At 42.0% G+C, this 21,555-nt stretch overlaps 1 protein-coding gene across 1 annotated transcript in view; it reads right to left on the reverse strand.

Annotated features, from left to right (window-relative positions):
- Positions 1-485: 485 nt before the first annotated feature.
- The window catches only part of LOC103644648 (uncharacterized), a 37,666-nt gene continuing 16,596 nt past the window's right edge, over positions 486-21,555 (reverse strand). The window contains exon 2 of the mRNA XM_020541624.1: positions 486-617. Coding sequence (XP_020397213.1) covers positions 486-617 — 132 coding nt within the window. The remainder of the gene's footprint in view (positions 618-21,555) is intronic.

Raw genomic sequence — 21,555 nt, forward strand, 5'->3', positions numbered from 1 at the left:
GTGCTTAAAATAGGATTAAGTGGGAAATAAATTTTAATATTGTTTTCATGACAAAACAGAGGCTCTAAGTGGTAGATAATAAAATTACAAAATTTTATAAACTGTATTGGGTTAATTTGGAGTTCATATGAGTTTTCTATGAATTTCACAAGTTATAGGGTTTATTTTCATCTTAAAAATCAAATTTCCAATTCATTTAATCAAATTAAAACAGCTCTGGACTGGGCGCACTATAACAGAGAAACCTAGGGTGCTCGGGATAAGATTTTCTAAGAGACAATCCACCCTGCGCAGGGACTGCGGATTGATTTTCTGTTTACCAGGGGGCTCTTTAACAAAACTGCCTGCGCGAACGGGTATCCTTTAATCTGGACCGCCCGATCTAGATCCGATGGCTCCGAGTTTAACGTGACGTGATCTAATCTAACGCGTGAGATCACGATCTAACGGTCCAAGATTCTGGGCGCTAGGGATTTGGCTTACATCTAATCCGAACCGTCGCCCACGGATCCGACGGTGCAGAGGACTTCGCGCCAACCCCGACGGGAGAGCGCGGCGGCGCGCTCGAGCCCGCGGCGGACGCCATGGCCAGAAAAATCGACTACGCGCTCCCGCCCCTGAAGTTATGATCTGAACCGCGATACACGATGCTAGAGACAACGCGAGGCTAGTGGAGAGGGCCATACCGAGAGATAAGGCGAGAACGCGGCTGCTCGCGGCGCTCAGTGATTTGGTGAGGGCGCTCGACGTCCGGTGAGCAATTCGAAGCGCCCAAGTCCACAATCGAGCACAATGAGGGCACGGACGATCTCAACAGAGGCCCGCAAAAACCCACAACCATACCACGAGTGCAGATTCCCGGCGCTGGCGGATTCCACCGGCGGCGAAGCTGCTTCCTCTCTCTCTCCTAACTGTGTTCGCGGCAGAGCGGTGCCGATCTTCGGATCGCATGGATTGGGAAAACGGCGGCCGCGTTTATATCCGGGCGTCCGAGAAGATCGCGCGACGAACGAGTCCGTCGCTCAGAGCAGGCCTGGTCCCAGCGGCGAGCTTCTCGCGCGGGTAGGCGAGCGACGCGCGATCGGTTGAAGGTGGGAGAGGACTGACGAATGGACCCCACGTGTAAGTGGCGCTGTGAGATGGAGCCACCGAGCCAGACCCCAGCGTGCGTGTGAGGTGATGGGCCGCGCGGTTGGAGAGGCGTTTTGGGCCGAATTGGCACCCGGTGGCCCAATTAGGGTTTTACTTCTTTCTCTTTTTCCTTTTTTATTTTTCTTTCCTTCTTTTTCCAATTCAAATTCAAATTTCCAAATTAATTTCAACCTTGTGGCCAATTCACTCTTATTTTATATTGTGTCATGATAAGTTTCCATTTGGAGATATATATTATTTATACTTTTATATCACATAATATTTGTTTGCTTCTCTTCTTAAATTTTAGAATCTCTTTTAAGTTTTGAATTCCACTTTTGACTTGTTACTATATTCCTTATCACGAAATGCACACACAAAAACAATATCCAGCATGATGCATGATTTATTTGAGTGTCTTTTGTTAATTATTTATTTGTTTAATTGTGGTGTTCACATGAAATGAGAAACATAGATAACTCATAGATGTATACGGAATACAATTTCTCTGCTTAGACTCTATTTACAAAGTAGGTGTTACAAATCCTACCCCCTTAAAAATAATCTCGTCCTCGAGATTTAGGAAGAACGAGGGAAAAGATGGGGAAAATCTATGCGAAGCTCTTCTTCTCTTTCCCATGTTGCTTCATCTTCGCCATGGTGACTCTATTGCACTTTACACATCTTTATCACCTTATTCCTTGTAACTCGAGTCAATGTGTCAAGAATCTTGATCGGATACTCCGTATAAGTCAAATCACCCTGAACACTGAGCTCTTCCATTGGTAACTGATCCTCAGGGATACGGAGACACTTCTTAAGTTGAGACACATGAAATACATTGTGCACATCAGATAGATTAGCAGGTAACTCGAGTTGGTATGCCATCTCCCCAACTCGCCTAAAGATCAAGAATGGTCCAATATAGCGTGTGGACAATTTGCCCTTGACTTTAAATCTCCTCATTCCACGAAGTGGTGACACCTTGAGGTACACATAATCTCCTTCCTCAAATTCCAGTGGCCTCCTTCTATTATCAGCATAGCTCTTTTGCCTGGTTTGAGCTACCCTCAAATTCTCTCGAATTATACGGACTTGTTCTTCTGCTTCTTGAATCAGTTCAGGCCCAAAGAACTGTCTTTCTCCAGTTTGATCCCAATACAAAGGAGTCATGCATTTCCTGCCATATAGAGCTTCAAATGGTGACATATTCAGACTGGCCTGATAGCTATTATTATATGAGAACTCAGCATAAGGTAGACTTTTATCCTGTTGGGGGCCTTCGGCTTACGAAGGTCCTCAAAAACATGATTTAACAGTATTTCTGGAGTATAATGTGTGAACAGGTATCTTCGGACTCGAGTCGGTATCACAGTAGGAGAAGCCCAAAATAATACGAAGGTTGATACAACGCCGAAGATGTGAGCGGGAAAGCTTCGGCGTGGTAGCAGAAAATGAAACCGACTTAAAGATGAAAAGGCCATTCAGACCTCGGTGGATTACTATAGAATTATTACCAAATGTAAAGGGCATGAATGTAATTTTGTATGGGCTGTGTCCCATGCCTATAAATAGGTGAACAGTATCCCCGTACTGTTCACGCTGATTTGGCATCTGCTTTTGTGTCGCACCTGTACTTTCATCTCCTTCCAAACTGTAAGTACATTTGTAATTCGATGTCATTTCTGTTTCTTCATAATAATAATGTAAAAAAATAAGTTGATAATAATATATAATTGTCTATGTTATCCTTCATATTCCTTATGATTTATTCTTCGTCATCGTATGCTATATTTATGAAGGTACGTCCTTCATAACCTTCGTCCGAAAATTATTATATCCTAATGGAAATAATGCTTCGAAGGACGAAGGACTTTACCGATTAACATTTTTTGTGTTGCCTTGTTCTTAACTCATAGCATTTGAGAACAAGTCCCCAACATTGGCGCCCACCTCCGGTGAACTCACTTCCACTCTTTGAGTTTTTGAACACCTTCGGCGATCATAAACCTTCGCTATGGCGCCGAAGAAAGCTTCAGCAACTAGGGCTGCAGCTCTGCAACCGCTGGACCATAATCAGGAGACTGTCTCCCTTCGGGAGGCCCGAAGCCAGAAAAGGAAGGCTGTTAGCCCGACACCGCCAGAGGATGAGATAGACCAAGAAATCAGAGACATGGAGATGCTTCATCAACAGGTGCAGAGGAAGAAGGAAAAGATGGCCAGGCTAGCTGAACTGCAAAGGCAGATAGATGAAGCCTCTGAAGAAGTTCGTCATCTCACTCAGGATGAGCAACACCGAAGGCCTCAGCACCAAGACCTTCATCAGGAGGGTTTCCTCAACGAAGATGACTGGTATGACAATTTCCATCATGGGAATTTTGTTTTTGATGATGCTTCTCCTCTGTCCGCTGAGCTGCAGGCTACACCTTGGCCTCCGTCCTACAAGCCGCCTCAGCTTCCCATATTTGATGGCCACTCAGACCCGAAGCAGTTTTTGATGAGCTACGAAGCAACAGTATCTTCGTATGGTGGCAATGCTGCAGTCATGGCCAAATCTTTTGTTATGGCTGTCAGGAGTGTTGCTCAAACCTGGTATTCCTCCCTTCGACCAGGAACGATCACTTCATGGCAAAAGCTGAAGGACTTGTTGTTAACCAGCTTCCAAGGGTTTCAGACGAAGCCGGTCACTGCTCAAGCTCTATTCCAGTGCACCCAGGATCACGAAGAATACCTTCAGGCGTACGTCCGGAGATTCTTGCGTTTGAGGGCACAGGCACCAACAGTGCCCAACGAAATTGTCATTGAGGCCATGATCAAGGGGCTTCGGCCAGGACCTTCAGCTCAGTACTTTGCTAGGAAGCCTCCTCAAACTTTGGAGAAGCTGCTCCAGAAGATGGACGAGTATATTCGGGCCGATAATGATTTTCGTCAAAGAAGGGAGGAGGCTTTCAGGTTTTCTGAAATGACCAGGGGCTTCGGAGGAAGATTCTATCCGAGGCACGTTAGGTCAATCCATAACTCTGCTCAAAATGATGATAAGGGGAGCCAGCAGCAAAGGCCACAGTGCTCCTCACAAGCTTCGGGGCAACAGCAAGGCTCCTTCCGACCACCAGCTCCAAGAGGCAGAGGCGCCAGGGGCTTCGGTGGAAGATTTGGAGATCAACCAAGAAGAATTTTTTGCTTGTTCTGTGGTGAGAACAAGGGCCATACCACCAGGATGTGCCATGTTACCATCCAGAAGCAAAAGGAAATAGCCGAAGCTGCGGCACAACAGGCTCAGCCGAAGCAGGTCATGCACACTGCTTCATATCATTCGCCTTACATCCCAGAATATGTAGGCAACCACCCTGCAGTTTCTGTTGCTTCGGCGAGTCAACCTCAAGCTTCCTGGCAACAGCCTCCGCCTCCACCTCCGCTGCAACAAGGCTAACAGCCAGAAGGGAGCCAATATGCTCCACACCAAAGGGACTTCAGAGAACAGTCCGAAGCTCGCACAGTCAACAGCACTGTGCCAGAGTCGAAGCACATCTATTGACAAATATCCTACCTTGATATTAGTCTTTTTCATTCAGTTTTATTTTCTGTGTAATAAAGGACATTTTTCAAATTTCATGTAATAGTTTCGTTGTTTGCCACAAGGAAAATATATTTTCTTCACAGGCTTAAGTTGTTAAAGCTTAAAGATTTGCGATAACAAGGAGGACCTTCGAATTATCAAAAATTCTTCGAAGCAACAAAAAGTCGTTCTAAGGAACGCAGAGTAAGTTTGCTGAAGTCATAAAAAGCCGTTCCAAAGGGAGCGCAGTGTAAGTTTTCTGCTCCAAAGTCGTTCCAAAGGGAATGCAGAGCTTACAGCGAAAAGTCAACGCTGATACCGCCTAAAGTAAAAGGCGAAGCGCGAAAAGTCAACGCGAATACCGCTGAAAGTAAAAGGCGAAGAAGCTCCTAAGGGAGGCTTACAGCGAAAAATAAACGCTGATTCCGCTGAAGTAAAAGGCGAAGAAGCTCCTAAGGGAGGCTTATAGCAAAAAGTTAACGCTGATTCAAAAAAATTATGTGTTTTATCGCAGGGATGTGCGTGTGTCTTCGGGATAAATACCATCTTACATAGCATAACATCATTACATCATTTCGCATAGCATAAGCATCATACATCATGCTGCATATGGCACAAGAAGGGGACACAATATTGATCTTCAGAAGAATGTTTTTAAAAAGGAGAAAATCATGTTAAGTCGTAAGCAGATACACTATTGATCTTCGGAAGTGTAGCTTCGGAAAATATCTTCACGAAGCTTGGATATTATTCATCAGAGCACTACGGATATTGTTGTGATAAATAAAAATTCTTCTTCACGAAGCATGAAAAGAAGGGAAGGTGTTTTTTCGTCAACGACTCAAAAACGGTACGTATGTAAAATTTCATGCATCGTAAAGAATTGAACAATAAAAACAGGTATATTATATTTAGGGCTACAAGATGTTACACATGTTATATTTCAGAAGTTTTTACAATAGTACTTAATCTTCTCTCAGAACAACTTCCGCAGCTTCGTTCAGAAGCCGATCAACAACTTCATCCATGATAGCTTCAGCCATCTTTTTAATTTCGTCATCTCCTTTCGGGTGAGGGCCCGGAGACGCTTTAGTAGGATCTGAAGGAGGATAGGATACGGCTACATTGCTATTACAAATTGTGAACAAAGTTTAAAACCAAAAATTACAACACAATAAAAACCATTAGTTAATACCTATTTGCCTTTCGGGCTCTGCGCTTTTTTCAGCAGCCTCAGCTACTTCTCTAGCATCGTGAATACCCTTTTCGCTTTTTTGGATAATTTCTCGGGCCATTTCTCGGCCACCATTATCCCAGACATCGGTGAAAAATTTTCCACCAACCATGCTAGCTTCGGCTGAAGGATCTCTTGCATCTTCGAAGGACAAGGTAGCTTCGGATTGCGCTAAAATCTTTACATGCTCGCAGCCCTTTTTCTCCAAAATGGTGGCAATTCCCCTGGCACCCGAGAAAGCACATATGTCTCCGCGGCTATTTAAAATTTCCTCGAAGGCCTCAGCTTCGTGAGTAATCCATTCGATGGGACCTTCGGGGTTGCCTCTTGTAAAGTTTTCTTCGCTCGAGAATGCGCCGACGCTGGCGAAGCTAGCTTTCAACTTCTTAACACACTCCATAGATTTGTTATAACATCTTTTCTTGGACGAACGAAGCTCTTCAACAGTTCCCTCTAAATGATTTGCCCATTGGTCGCTAAGTTCTCGCTTCGTTTCTTCAAGTATGCGTTCCTCTTTGGCTCTGGCCAGTTGTTTTCGAAGATCTTCAATTTCACGCTTCTGAGCCTCAGCTTGACCTTTAAAAGTAGCTTCGTCTTCTTTTATTCTATTTATCAATGAATGTAATATTTTATCTTTTTCGAGACCTTCGTTCCTCAGTTCAATTACTTCGGAACGAAGGTTGCTCAGGGCTAAAGCGCACCCTTCGTCTTCGGCATCTTTTTGGGCCCTGAGGGCATTGCTAAGTATAAGGCCCTGCAAAGAAAAATGTGTGTGCATCAATAGATTTAAGCAAACGAAAAATTTTGGTCTCAAGAAAAAATACAAAGATATCATTTCTTGCACCTTTAAGCTATTGTATGCCAGGCTGTCGGCCAGTTCGTTTTTCGACAGCACCGAGAGCCCGTCTTCTAGTGTTGGGAATCCGAAGCTCTTGCTCATCTCCCGACAGACAGAAATCTCCTTGCTGTCAGGGAGACAATACAAAAAGTCTTCTTCTCCACTGCCGTTGAATATTAATGCCCCCTTTGGATACTTCAGTTTTTGGGCATAAAGTTGGGCCTCTTGCTTTTCTTTTTCTGATAATTTTTTCCCGAAGCATGACGAACAATATAATCAAGGACTTTGGGGGATGCTTCGGGGGCAATAGCACTGATTTCTTCAACAAGAATTGGCTCCGTTATTCTTTCTTCCTCGGTTTCCAAGGATTTTACTTTCGTGGGCTCTGAGGGCTCAGCTTCAGCTTCAGTTTCTTGCTCTAGAGCCTTAGTATCAGAAATTTCAGTTTTCGCTTCGGAAGTTGCAATAGTCTTCTTCGGAGTTGTGCTTGAAGACTTAATTGTTTCCAGAACATCTAACACATTGACCATTCTCTTTCTTTTCGGAGTCACCGCTGGCCCCTTTTGGATTTTTGTTGTCTCAACATTTGCTGAAGGACTTAAAACTTCTGATATTTTTGATCCTTCAGCTGATCCTTTTGCTTCTTCCATTTTTTCTGACGTTGGCGCTTCGGCCATCTCTTTGGTTTCTGATAACAAAATCTTTGGTTCTTCTAATTCTGTTTTTGTTGGCGCTTCAGCCATTTCTGCGACTTCTGGCAGCAAGGTTGGCTTGATTGGCTTTTCAGCTTCGGTGGCCGAAGAGGTCTCTCCGGCGAACTCAGGCACCGAGGCTGGTTCAATATAGCGTGGCCGATGTGTGAGGACTTTTATCCTTTTTCTTTTCGGTGCTGGCTCACTAGGAGAAGTTGCAGCTTCTTCTTTCGCAGAGGTTGTGTTTTTTCTTTTCTGCCCTCGAATGGGATAACGATAGTCAGGGTAGACGAACCCGATTGCGTCAAACACCCGGTTCAGTCTTTTCTTTTTTCGGCCTCCGAAGGCTGCTGACAATGCAGTATCTTCGGCCTTTGAGTAAGCCCCAAGCAGTTCATCACTTAAATTTTCAATGCTTTTTAGCCAGTCATCATCTGGCTCAACGAATTTATCTCCGAACTTGAAAGTATACTTCAGCCTGATAAGTCCACCTTCGTCAGCCTCCTTTATGGTTTCTTGCGGCATTTCCCATTTTTCCGCAAGCGGCCATACTCTGAAGGCAATATGCTCTTGTACTAAATCTCTCGTTCCAATAAAAGAACAAATAACACCGAAGGCTCTCTGGCATTCTTCGGCGGCTTCATTCATTTCAACCTTCGGCCTCCGTAGGCCGAAGCTTTGCCAAATGGGGCGCATAATTATACCTTTGATATCTTCTTGTACTTTCAGGTCATTCTTCACATAAAACCATTCTGTCATCCAGTCGCCGGGCCATCTCTTCCGAAAGGTTGGCACGGGACAACTTGACCCAGACCGAGAAACGAAACTGTAGCAGCCAAAATTATTGTGATACTGTTCCTTACCCCAAGGTTTTGTCTCGTATGATAATTCGTGTATATTGCAGAAACTTTTCGCATCAGGTCCCAGACCTTGGCTTCTCACGACCCACACGAAGATATTCAGCCTTATGATTGCTTCGGGGGTAAGTTGGTGAAGATAGACTTCGAATATTTTCAGCACCTCTACGACAAAGTTGCTCAGGGGAAATCTAAGTCCAGCTTTCAAAAAGCTTCGGTACACTACGACTTCATTTTCTTCAGGGCTCGGAAAAGTCTTTTCTCCTTCGTCGGCCCTCACAACGGACAAGTCCCGGAAATACCTTCCTCTCATGTTGACAAGATGATTTTCTTTGATACTTGATTTGCCGAAAACCGCATGGCTTGGTCGCCAAGGGCGATCTTCGGAGTCTTCACCACCACTATCCACATCATAACTGTCGCTGTCATCAGTATCTTCAGACAAACCTTCTAAAATCTCTTTGGTGATTTTTTCTGTATTGGTCTTCGACATTGCTATAAGAAACCCCAGATTCTTCTCTTCAGAGAGACTCAGCTTCATCTCGGCAGCAGCCTTCTTATCTTCAGACATCTTCGGAAACACTAAAAAACTGTTTTCAAATGCCGAAGCTTCAAAACTTAAAAAGCTAAGCAAATCTTGGTGCGCAAGAGCTAAAAATTGAGTGAGCGAGAGCAGATGGCAAGAGAGCGTGCCAAATGAGCTTGCGGTATGCTCTTATTTATACGCCTAGTGCGTTGAAAATTGAAAGACCCCGCCTGTCAGTGAATGTTGCTATTCTAGCAAAGGGAAGGTGTTTTTTCGGACCTTCGGCTTAAAGCCTTCGTCCATGTCGCAATCTAAATTTATTATTTTAACAAATTAATATTGCGAGGGGCTACTGTTGGGGGCCTTTGGCTTACGAAGGTCCTCAAAAACATGATTTAACAGTATTTCTGGAGTATAATGTGTGAACAGGTATCTTCGGACTCGAGTCGGTATCACAGTAGGAGAAGCCCAAAATAATACGAAGGTTGATACAGCGCCGAAGATGTGAGCGGGAAAGCTTCGGCGTGGTAGCAGAAAATGAAACCGACTTAAAGATGAAAAGGCCATTCAGACCTCGGTGGATTACTATAGAATTATTACCAAATGTAAAGGGCATGAATGTAATTTTGTATGGGCTGTGTCCCGTGCCTATAAATAGGTGAACAGTATCCCCGTACTGTTCACGCTGATTTGGCATCTTCTTTTGTGTCACACCTGTACTTTCATCTTCTTCCAAGCTGTAAGTACATTTGTAATTCGATGTCATTTCTGTTTCTTCATAATAATAATGCAAAAAAATAAGTTGATAATAATATATAATTGTCTATGTTATCCTTCATATTCCTTATGATTTATTCTTTGTCATCGTATGCTATATTTATGAAGGTACGTCCTTCATAACCTTCGTCCGAAAATTATTATATCCTAATGGAAATAATGCTTCGAAGGACGAAGGACTTTACCGATTAACATTTTCTGTGTTGCCTTGTTCTTAACTCATAGCATTTGAGAACAAGTCCCCAACATATCCCAACTTCCTCCATGCTGAAGGGCACAAGCTCTCAACATATCCTCCAGAACTTGATTAGTCCTTTCAGTCTGTCCATCAGTCTGAGGGTGATAAGCTGTACTGAAATTCAACTTCGTGCTCATGTTCTCATGAAAGCTTCTCCAAAATCTTGAGGTAAACTGTGAACCTCGATCATACACGATCTTCTTTGGTACTCCATGTAAACACACAATCCGAGCCATATATAACTCTGCTAGATGAGACTTTAGTCAATCTATCCACAATCACCCATATAGCATCATATCCTTTATGGGTGCGAGGCAACCCAGTAATGAAATCCATACCAATCTCTTCCCACTTCCACTCGGGTATCTTCAGTGGGTGCAATAGTCCAGCTGGCCTCTGGTGTTCAGCCTTAACTCTTTGACACACATCGCGCATAGCCACATGTGCAGCTACATCTCTCTTCAATCCATACCACCAATATTTCCGCTTCAAATCCTGATACATCTTGGTACTACCAGGATGAATAGAATAATCCGAGTCATGGGCCTCCTTCAATATAGTCTCTCGAAGGCTTTCAATATCAGGAACACACATCCTGTCCTTGAACCATACAGTGCCTTGCTCATCTTCCATGAATTCCGGACCTCGACCTTCAGTAATTAGATCCTTAATCTCTTGTATTTTGGCATCACCAATTTGACCTTTGCGGATTTCTTGCTCCAAGGTAGGTTCCACATCAATAGTAACTCCTTCAGTGTGAGCAACTATCCCCAGGTTAAGTCTCCTGAAATCCTCAACAATCTCATCAGGTAGCTGGGCAACAATAGCTGAATGAACATGCTCCTTGCAACTCAAGGCATCTGCAACCAAATTTGCCTTGCCCAGGTGATAGTGAATCTCCAAATCATAATCCTTAATAAGCTCCAACTAACGGCGTTGCCTAAGGTTGAGATCCTTCTGAGTGAATATATACTTCAAACTCTTATGATCCGTATATACTTGGCACTTGGTTCCCATAATGTAATGTCTCCAAATCTTAAGCGCATGCACAACGGCTGCCAATTCCAAGTCATGAGTGGGGTAGTTCAATTCATGTCTCCGTAACTGACGAGAAGCATAGGCGATCACATGTCCTTCTTGCATGAGCACACATCCCAAGCCTTGGCCACATGCATCACAATAGATATCAAATCCTTTCTGTAGGTCTGGCATAACCAATACTGGTGGCGACATCAATCTTTTCTTCAATTGATCAAAGCTGTCTTGGCACTTCTCGTCCCACTTAAATGCTCTTCCTTTCTCCAAAAGCGAAGTCATAGGTTTAGCAATCTTAGAAAATCCTTCAATAAATCTCCGATAATATCCTGCTAGTCCCAAGAAACTTCGAATCTCAGTAACTGTAGTGGGTACTCTCCACTCCATTATCTCCTTAACCTTAGCAGGATCCACTGATATTCCTCCATTAGAAATAATATGACCAAGAAATGGCACCTCGCCAATCCAAAATTCGCACTTGCTGAACTTGGCATATAGCTGGTTATCTCGTAGCTTCTGTAGCACCAATTTCAGATGTTCCTCATGATCACTATCACTCTTGGAATAAAATAAAAATATCGTCGATGAAAACCACGACGAATCTGTCTCGATCATGAACACCTTATTCTTCTGATCCATAAAGTAGCTGGTGCATTAGTTAGTCCAAATGACATAACGATGAACTCATATAAACCATATCGGGTCGAAAAATCCGTCTTGGGAATATCCGATGGCCTAATCTTCATTTGATAGTAATCCGATCGGAGATCAATTTTCGAGAATACCCTTGCACCTCTCATCTGATTAAATAAATCCTCAATGCGGGGTAATGGACACTTGTTCTTCACAGTGACATCGTTAAGGGTCCTATAATCCACGCACATCCCTTGTGATCCATCTTTCTTCTGTACAATTAGAATCGGCGCTCCACAAGGTGAAGAATTCAGACAAATGTACCTAGCCTCTTGTAATTCCATTAATTGCTTCTTAAGTTCCTTTAGTTCTTCTACGGACATCATGTATGGCCGTTTAGAATTAGGTGCAGTCTTAGGTAAGAGATTAATGACAAACTCAACTTCCCTATCTGGTGGCATTCCTGGGAATACATCCGAAAAATCTCTAACCACACGGATGTTGACACCAACAAACTTCCCATCTACTAAGAATGCCGCTAATCTGATGGTGGTAGTTACCGCAATTTCAACTTCAAATCTTTCTTCTTTGGAACTGGTGAGTTCTACGGTTCCCTTAGCACAGTGTATATACTGCCTTTGTCTTTCTTAACTATGACATACCAAGGATCACGTCTATAGTGCTCTCTTCTAACACTATAGGGGTAGTACATCTGGGTTAGAAACACAGGGTAAGAAAGGAAGAATTGTAGACAAGGCAGGTGATTACGAATTATGTTACTTTGGGGGATTCATTAGCTAAGTGTGTTGCCTACTAAAGCTAATTCATTACCTTATGGTGGTACATGCTAATATGCCCAACTATAATGTTTCAATCAATCAAAGAAGCAAATCAAGCATTTATCATCAGAACAATCAACCAACATTTTTAAATAGAGAAAATAGTTTTAATTTTGTCTTAGGTCTCCTATCTCTTAAAAAGTTCATAGTTGTAGGATTCCAAGGTGTGAAATCCATCTTGTCTTAGAGTAGATAAGGTAAGAGTAATCAGAGTATGATAGCAAAAGGTGAGACAGGATCAAGATAAGATAAGCATAGAATGAATTAGAGTAAGGTAAGTAGGTAAGGGTTGTCCATTTCTATCTAGGTTTCATCCTACAGTCAACATTTCCTCTGATACCACTTCTGTCACACCCGGCTTTAAGGAACAAAGCTAGGTGCATCTCATACATGCGCCAAGAAGACAACATATATAATAACAGAGTGTATAGAGATAAATGTCATAAAACATCAAAGTACTTATTACATAGCGGAAGACTTATTACAAAATAAAAGGATAAACATAAAACGAACTAAGGATCGTCGACGCCAATGTCAACTGAGAAACGCCACCTAGATCAGATCAAACTCCTTGCCTTATGGCTCCTCCTGAACCACCTGTTCTTCTCCTGTGGGGGGGGTGTGAGACAGCAAGGGTGAGCTCACACATGATCATAGCTCAACAAGTTATGGGGAACCAGTGGACATGAACTCACAAAGGTGGGAGTTCATGTGATGTGTAAGGCTAATCAATGATAGAGGTTAGAGCTGAGCATTGCTTTTAAGTAGTTGGTCAAAATTTTATTAGCAGTTACTAAGTGTAAGTAAATACCAAACCTTAAGTAAAGTAATTGAACAAAATTAATAATAAACCCATGCATATGCAAATGACAAAATTGAATTTAAGTTCCATAATTTAATCATCAGAGAGTCCTGAGCTGCTCATGACCGTGAGCTCGGCTAGTATACCAGTTTTACACTCTGCAGAGGTTGTACCCTTTACCCACAAGTCATGTTACCCATCTGCCAAGGGGTCGTGACTCCCATACACCTATACCTAGGAGGCGAGGCAGGGCAACACTACGAGGCCTTTACAAAGTTCCACTAGCTTCCGAAAACCCGCTACAGTTTATGGGAAGAGCACTTGCAAGAATCCCCCGTCTGACTGCCATCGCAGCTAAATCAACCCGAGAACCTCCTTGCATGCAACTCCCCTACTGTCCTTGCCCCTTTCGGGTAAGGTAGTCTTCCACTAGCTTTCCTAATTAGTCAGCCAAGGGCGTCCCATTAATCCCTTATGGTGGCACATGTTTCTCAAGTTAAGCTCTATGTTCCAATTAACATTAATGAACTTGACATGAACATAAATAGAATAACAAAAATAATTGGAACATAGATATAATAAATGATTATCCCAAAACCATGTAAAGCAATAGCAAACTACCCAAGTGATTCGGGGGTAAACAAGGTAATGAGATAAACAATCTAGGGTGACCTATCGGGTCCCATCAAAATTAACCTATGCATGAATAAGTGATATTAAAGAACATTATTGGGTAAAAAGTGGTCAAGGGCACAACTTGCCTTCAATGAGCTCCTGCTCAGCTACTTCAATCTGCTGCTCACCAGGATCCTCAGCAACGGGCTCTTCTACTCGCTACAATACAAACAAGCACAATATATAGGAAAAAATTAACATCACACCAAACATGTAAACAACATACATAATAATATTCTACATATTAAAATAAAATCCTAGGAATAGGAATCATAATTTTTGGGGTTATAGATTTTAAGTTATGAATTTTCAAAGGATTTATGTGCTTAAAATAGGATTAAGTGGGAAATAAATTTTAATATTGTTTTCATGACAAAACAGAGGCTCTAAGTGGTAGATAATAAAATTACAAAATTTTATAAACTGTAATGGGTTAATTTGGAGTTCATATGAGTTTTCTATGAATTTCACAAGTTATAGGGTTTTTTTTCATCTTAAAAATCAAATTTCCAATTCATTTAATCAAATTAAAACAGCTCTGGACTGGGCGCACTATAACAGAGAAACCTAGGGTGCTCGGGATAAGATTTTCTAAGAGACAATCCGCCCTGCGCAGGGACTGCGGATTGATTTTCTATTTACCAGGGGGCTCTTTAACAAAACTGCCTGCGCAAACGGGTATTCTTTAATCTGGACCGCCCGATCTAGATACGATGGCTCCGAGTTTAACGTGACGTGATCTAATCTAACGTGTGAGATCACGATCTAACTGTCCAAGATTCAGGGCGCTAGGGATTTGGCTTACATCTAATCCGAACTGTCGCCCACGGATCCGACGGTGCAGAGGACTTCGCCCTAACCCCGACGGGAGAGCGCGGCAGCGCGCTCGAGCCCGCGGCGGACACCATGGCCGGAAAAATCGACTACGCGCTCCCGCCCCTGAAGTTATGATCTGAACCGCGATACACGATGCTAGAGACAACGCGAGGCTAGTGGAGAGGGCCATACCGAGAGATAAGGCGAGAACGCGGCTGCTCGCGGCGCTCAGTGATTTGGTGAGGGCGCTCGACGTCCGGTGAGCAATTCGAAGCGCCCAAGTCCACAATCGAGCACAACGAGGGCACGGACGATCTCAACAGAGGCCCGCGAACACCCACAACCATACCACGAGTGCAGACTCCCGGCGCTGGCGGATTCCACCGGCGGGGAAGCTGCTTCCTCTCTCTCTCCTAACTGTGTTCGCGGCAGAGCAGTGCCGATCTTCGGATCGCATGGACTGGGAAAACGGCGGCCGCGTTTATATCCGGGCGTCCGAGAAGATCGCGCGGCGAACGAGTCTGTCGCTCAGAGCAGGCCCGGTCCCAGCGGCGAGCTTCTCGCGCGGGTAGGCGAGCGACACGCGATCGGTTGAAGGTGGGAGAGGACTGACGAATGGACCCCACGTGTAAGTGGCGCTGTGAGATGGAGCCACCGAGCCAGACCCCAGCGCGCGTGTGAGGTGATGGGCCGCGTGGTTGGAGAGGCGTTTTGGGCCGAATTGGCACCCGGTGGCCCAATTAGGGTTTTACTTCTTTCTCTTTTTCCTTTTTTATTTTTCTTTCCTTCTTTTTCCAATTCAAATTCAAATTTCCAAATTAATTTCAACCTTGTGGCCAATTCACTCTTATTTTATATTGTGTCATGATAAGTTTCCATTTGGAGATATATATTATTTATACTTTTATATCACATAATATTTGTTTGCTTCTCTTCTTAAATTTTAGAATCTCTTTTAAGTTTTGAATTCCACTTTTGACTTGTTACTATATTCCTTATCACGAAATGCACACACAAAAACAATATCCAGCATGATGCATGATTTATTTGAGTGTCTTTTGTTAATTATTTATTTGTTTAATTATGGTGTTCACATGAAATGAGAAACATAGATAACTCATAGATGTATACGGAATACAATTTCTCTGCTTAGACTCTATTTACAAAGTAGGTGTTACAGCCCCGCTTGTAATTGAATGTTGCTATTCTAGCAAAGGGAAGGTGTTTTTTCGGACCTTCGGCTTAGGGCCTTCGTCCGTATCGCAATCTGAATTTATCATTCTAACAAATTAATATTGCGAGGGGCTACTGTTGGGGGCCTTCGGCTTCCGAAGGTCCTCAAAAACATGATTTAACAATGTTTCTGGAGTATAATACATGAGCAGGTAACTTCGGACTTAGATCCTTCGGACTTGGGTCAAAACCACAGTGTGAAGAAGCACAAGGGATACGAAGGATGGAGCAGAGCCGACGCTATGCGCAGGGGAGTTTCGGCATGATAGCAGAAAAGGAAACCGACTTAAAGATGAAAAGGCTATTTAGACCTCGATGGATTACTATAGAGTTATTAGCAAATGTAAAGGGCATGGGTGTAATTTTACTTGGGCTGCGTCCCGTGCCTATAAATAGATGAACAGTGCTCCCGTACTGTTCACGCTGACTTGGCATTTGCTTTTGTGTCACGCTTGTACTTTTGTCTTCTTTCAAGCCGAAGGTACATTTGTAATTCGTTATCATTTCTATTTTTTCCATAATAATAAAATAGAAATGAATTAATAATAATATTTAGTGTTCATACTTTATAAGAATCCTTCTTCATTATTTGTTGTGCTTATGAAGGTATGTCCTTCATAACCTTCGTCCGAAACTCATTATATCCCAAGGGAGATAATGCTTCGAAGGACGAAGGACTTTAACGTTTAACAATTTCTGTGTTGCCTTGTTCTTAATTCATAGCATTTAAGGACAAGTCCCCAACATATAGATCATTGAAGATTGATAGCTTGAGTTAATAAGAATTGAATTGACTCTCTCAAGCACCCCAAAGCTTCATATCATCTCCTTCTCCTGCAAAGCTTGTCAAGCATATTTTGGTACCCATCGCTTGATGGGTCCATCAAGGTTAGTCAACAAAGATCTAGGAACCCAAATGTCCTTTGTGTTAGCACTAGGTAAACTCATTACCTTTCTAGAACAAGTTACAATTTTGGGTTGCCTAGTTACATGAGAATTAATTGACAAGCTAGGAGTGGGATAGTTACCAATGGGACAATCCTTGCATTGATGTCCCTTCTTTCGGCATATGTAGCAAAGGCGATCTTCAAGTCTTGACGATTTCTTCTTTCCTTGTTTCTTGCTTGCTACATGGTTAGTGAATATTTTCTTTTCTAACACTATGCCTTTTGTTTTAAATGGGGACAAGACCTAATTAAGTGTCCCTTCTTTGAGCATCTAAAACAAAGTTTATCATCCTTGTTAATAATCAAGCTATTTTTAATATAGGGACATGATATAATCAAGTGTCCCTTTTCAAAGCATCCGCTACACTTCTTACTTCTTTTAGTGTGAAGTGTGGCTTGATTATTACCTTGGATGTTACCTTGCATGGATGCATGGTTGAGGCTTTTGGCAGAGGTATTGATTTTCTTCTTTTGTTCATTCCTCTTGGCAATCCTCAAGTCCTTGACATTTTCTTCAAGGGATTTGGTGCATGCCACGGTTGATCCCGTCTCAAGCTTCTTCACCATGTGATCACGGTTATCTTGAGAAGGTTGAGCAGTGCACTTCCTTTTTAGTTTTGTCAAGCTCATCTTTAGCCTCTCATTTTCTTCTTTGAGCTCTTGATATGTATCATCTTTTGTTCCTGTAAATTCTAGCTCAAAGGAGGATTTGCTTATTGATGAGCAACAAGCATTAGCACATGGTAATATAGTTTCAATTTGATTACATGTGCATGAGTGAGGTTGTTGGGATTTTAAGTTTTCTTTCTCAACATCATGAGCAATGTTTAACATGATATGATCATCCATAAGATTTTCATGAGAACATAGAAGCATATCATATTTTTCTTGAAAAGCTAGATTTTCAACTTTTAGCTTTTCTACTTGGTCCTTAAGCAAGGCATTCCTATTTACTAATTGAGCGATACAAAATAAAGAATTATCTTGCTCAATTGTAATAGATTCATACCTTTGGACCAAATTAACATGAGAGCACTTTAGCTCCTCATGTTCTTTAGTCAACTCATCAAAGCTTAGCATTTTTATGGAGAGAATATCTTCTAGCATTTGATGAGCTTTGCTTTGCTCTCTCGCTCTTTTTAGAAGTTTGAGCATGACCGCCTTATCTTCTAGGCTTAGATGAGCGTAGAGTTGCATAAATCTTCTTTCATCCTCCTCATCCTCATTTGTGCTTCCACTATCATTTTCATTAGCCACACAACATATGTGGGAATCGAAATTGGAAGACAAACCTTTTGGAGAGGTGGATTCATCGTTTGGTCTCCATCGTTCATTTTCTTCTTCTTCCTTCAAAGGGTTAGTTTCACAAGAACTAAAGGAAGTAGAAGCATCAAATGAACTATCATGTTTGGACTCATCAAATTTGTTTTTAATTCTAGTCCAAATATCATGCGCATCATGAATAGATTCATCATATCTCATTATGAAGGCACGATAATCTTCTTTGCTAAGAGAATTACTTAAGATGTCATAAGCTAGATAGTTTAAGCGTATACATCTTTGATCTTCCTCGGAAGCATTTTTCCTATCATAGCTAGAAGGTATAATACTATTGTCTAAAATTTGTTCTAATTGTGAATCTACGGTTCTAAAAGCATTTATCACACTAGTAGACCATGAAACATAATTAGAATAATCTGAAAGTAATATCTCAAGAGTTACCTGCTTTGGGGTTGTCTTCTTGTTCTTTTGGGATCTTCTTTGAGCCATCACTTCGAGTTGTTAGACTCAATATGAAGTGCCTAGCTTTGATACCAATTGAAAGTCGCCTAGAGGGGGGTGGGTAGGTGAAACCTGAAAATTATAATTCTAAATCCAAACTAGATCCCTTGATTAATGGTTAGAACAAGATTCACAATTATCGGAGTATAAAAACTAAGTCCTTTGCTTGCAACGAGTATTGTTTTCAAAGAGTGCGGAATTTAATCAATAGCAATACTACTAGAAATGTTAGTGGAGAATAATGCAAGAGGGCTTAGATAAGAAGAGGAGTAACACAAGTTCTTTCTTCCAAGGAGTTGCTTCTCTAAATGTGAATTTAACTTGAAGCAACACAAAATAATATTAGCAAAGAGTAGCGCAAGAGAACTTAGAAAGAGAGAGAACAAACAAATTACAAGCAATAAACACAAAAGACACGTGTGATTTGTTTTACCGAGGTTCGGCCCTCGAAAGCCTAGTCCCCGTTGAGGAGTCCACTAAGGATGGGTCTTTTTCAACCCTTTCCCTCTCTCCACCGATCACCAAGATCGGTGAGCTCTTCTTGTTCTCAAGGATCACTTAAGACCCCGCAAGGATCACCACACTATTAGGTGTCTCTTGCTAGCTTTACAAGCCTCCAAACTTTGGAGGAAGTTCAATGGGAGTCAAAACTCCACGCGCGAATGATCACAAGATGTAGCACACACTTTTTCTCTATGATTCTCACAAGGCACTATTGCTAAACTCACACGAGAAGCTTTCTTTTGCTTGCTCTCTCTTTTGTGGCACTTGTGTTGGTTGTAGTGGTCTAAATCTTGTGTATAGGATGGATCAATGAATAGAGGTGGTTGGGAGGGCTTGGATATGTCAACTATATGACTTGGAATGTTGCTTGGACTCCCACACCTTGAAGTGGCCGGTTGAGGTGGTATTTATAGCCACCAACCAAATTGTAGCCGTTGGAGAAGGCTGCTGGCGATGGGCGCACCGGACAGTCCAGTGCGCCACCGGACAGTGTCCGGTGCGCCAGACCAGGGAACACTTCGTTTTCCTTTTTGCTCCTTTCTTTTGAACCCTGACTTGTTCTTTTTATTGGTTTCTGTTGAACCTTTGGCACCTGTGGAATGTATAATCTAGAGCAAACTAGTTAGTCCAATTATTTGTGTTGGACATTCAACCACCAAAATCATTTAGGAAAAGGTTTAAACCCTATTTCCCTTTCAATTGCACAATGTCCCAATAATGAAAATGACCAAGGACAAGAAAAGAAATGGAAGGAGAAGAAGAAAAACTACAGGAAGGCGAAAGGCGAGGCAAACATTGGCAAGGAGTGGGACTCAGACTACTCTTCATCCGACTCCGATGATGAGGGACTTGCTCTTCCCCAATGATCATCACACATGCCTCATGGCCAAGGAGAAGAAGGTACGTACACGAGATACCCCCAAGTACACTTCTTCTAGTGATGAGGAATCAGATAATGACGATGTAGACTATAGTGATCTATTTAAGGGTTTAGATAGAACTAAAGTAGATAAAGTCAATGAATTAATTGATGTCCTTAATGAGAAAGATAGGTTGCTAGAAAAACAAGAAGAGCTTCTTTATGAAGAACATGACAAACTTGTTATTGCTGAAAATCTCTTGCTTTAGAAGTTAAGAGAAATGAACTCCTTTCTTCTGAATTGTCTTCTTGTAATGATTTTGTTTCTAGTCTTAAGAGCTTAAATGTTGATTTAAATGCTAAGCTTGAAAAAGTAAATGTTGCTAGTTCAACAGTGGATCATGTTTCTATTTGCAATAGATGTAAAGATGTCGTTATTGATGCTTGCAATACTCATGTTGTCACTATTCTTAAGTTGAATGATGAGGTTGCAAATCTTAATGGTCAACTTAACATTTGCAAGAATGATTATGAAAAGTTAAAATTTGCTAGGGATGCTTATACCATTGGTATACATCCCTCCATTAAGAATGGACTTGGTTTCCAAAAGGGAATCAAGAACTTAACAAGCCAAAGGACTTCCAATCTCGTCAAGGAGAAAGGGAAGGCTCCTATGGCTAGTAGCTCTCATTCTTCTCATGGTAGAAAGAATCATGCTTATTTGTATTCCCATGTTAAGAATGCCTCTAACATTGCTCATCATGATGGTTGTTATAGTCCTGATGTTTTACCTGTACGTCATGATGTTGTTTTTGATTCACATGCCATGTTTGCATCATCTAGCTCTTCGTATGCTCATGGTAGGAATAAACCTAGGCGCCATGTTCATCATGTTGCTTCTCATGCTCCTAGGAATGCATCAAATAGACCAACCATGCTTTTATCAAACTTACGATGCTTCATTTGTTCTTATGTGCAAAAATGATACAGTAGTTGCTAGAAATTTGGGGCCTAAGTGCAAGAGAGATAAAACTTGCATCTGGGTTCCAAAGTATTATGTGACTAACCTTGTAGGACCCAACAAGAGTTGGGTACCTAAAACCCAAGCTTAAATCATCTTGCAGGTTTATGCATCCGGGGGCACAAGCTAGATTATTGATAGCGGATGCACAAACCACATGACGAGGAAGAAGAAAATGTTCACCTCCTACGTCAAAAACAAAGATTCCCAAGACACGATCATCTTTGGAGATGGGAATCATGACAAGGTTAAAGGTTTGGGAAAGATAGCCAACACTACCGAGCATTCAATCTCTAATGTGTCCTTAGAATCGCTCGGTTACAATTTACTTTCTATAAGTCAATTATGTCATATGGGTATAATTGTCTATTTACAAATGTTGATGTATCTGTCTTTAGAAGAAGTGATGGTTCATTAGCTTTTAAAGGTGTATTGTACGACAAGCTCTATTTAGTTGATTTCTCTAAAGAGAATGTCGATCTAGATGCATGTTTAATAGCTAAGACTAATATGGGCTAGCTCTGGCACCACAGTCTAGCACATGTTGGAATGAAGAATAT

This window comes from Zea mays, chromosome 1 (genome assembly GCF_902167145.1).
Source record: "Zea mays cultivar B73 chromosome 1, Zm-B73-REFERENCE-NAM-5.0, whole genome shotgun sequence".
Taxonomy (NCBI): Eukaryota; Viridiplantae; Streptophyta; class Magnoliopsida; order Poales; family Poaceae; genus Zea; species Zea mays.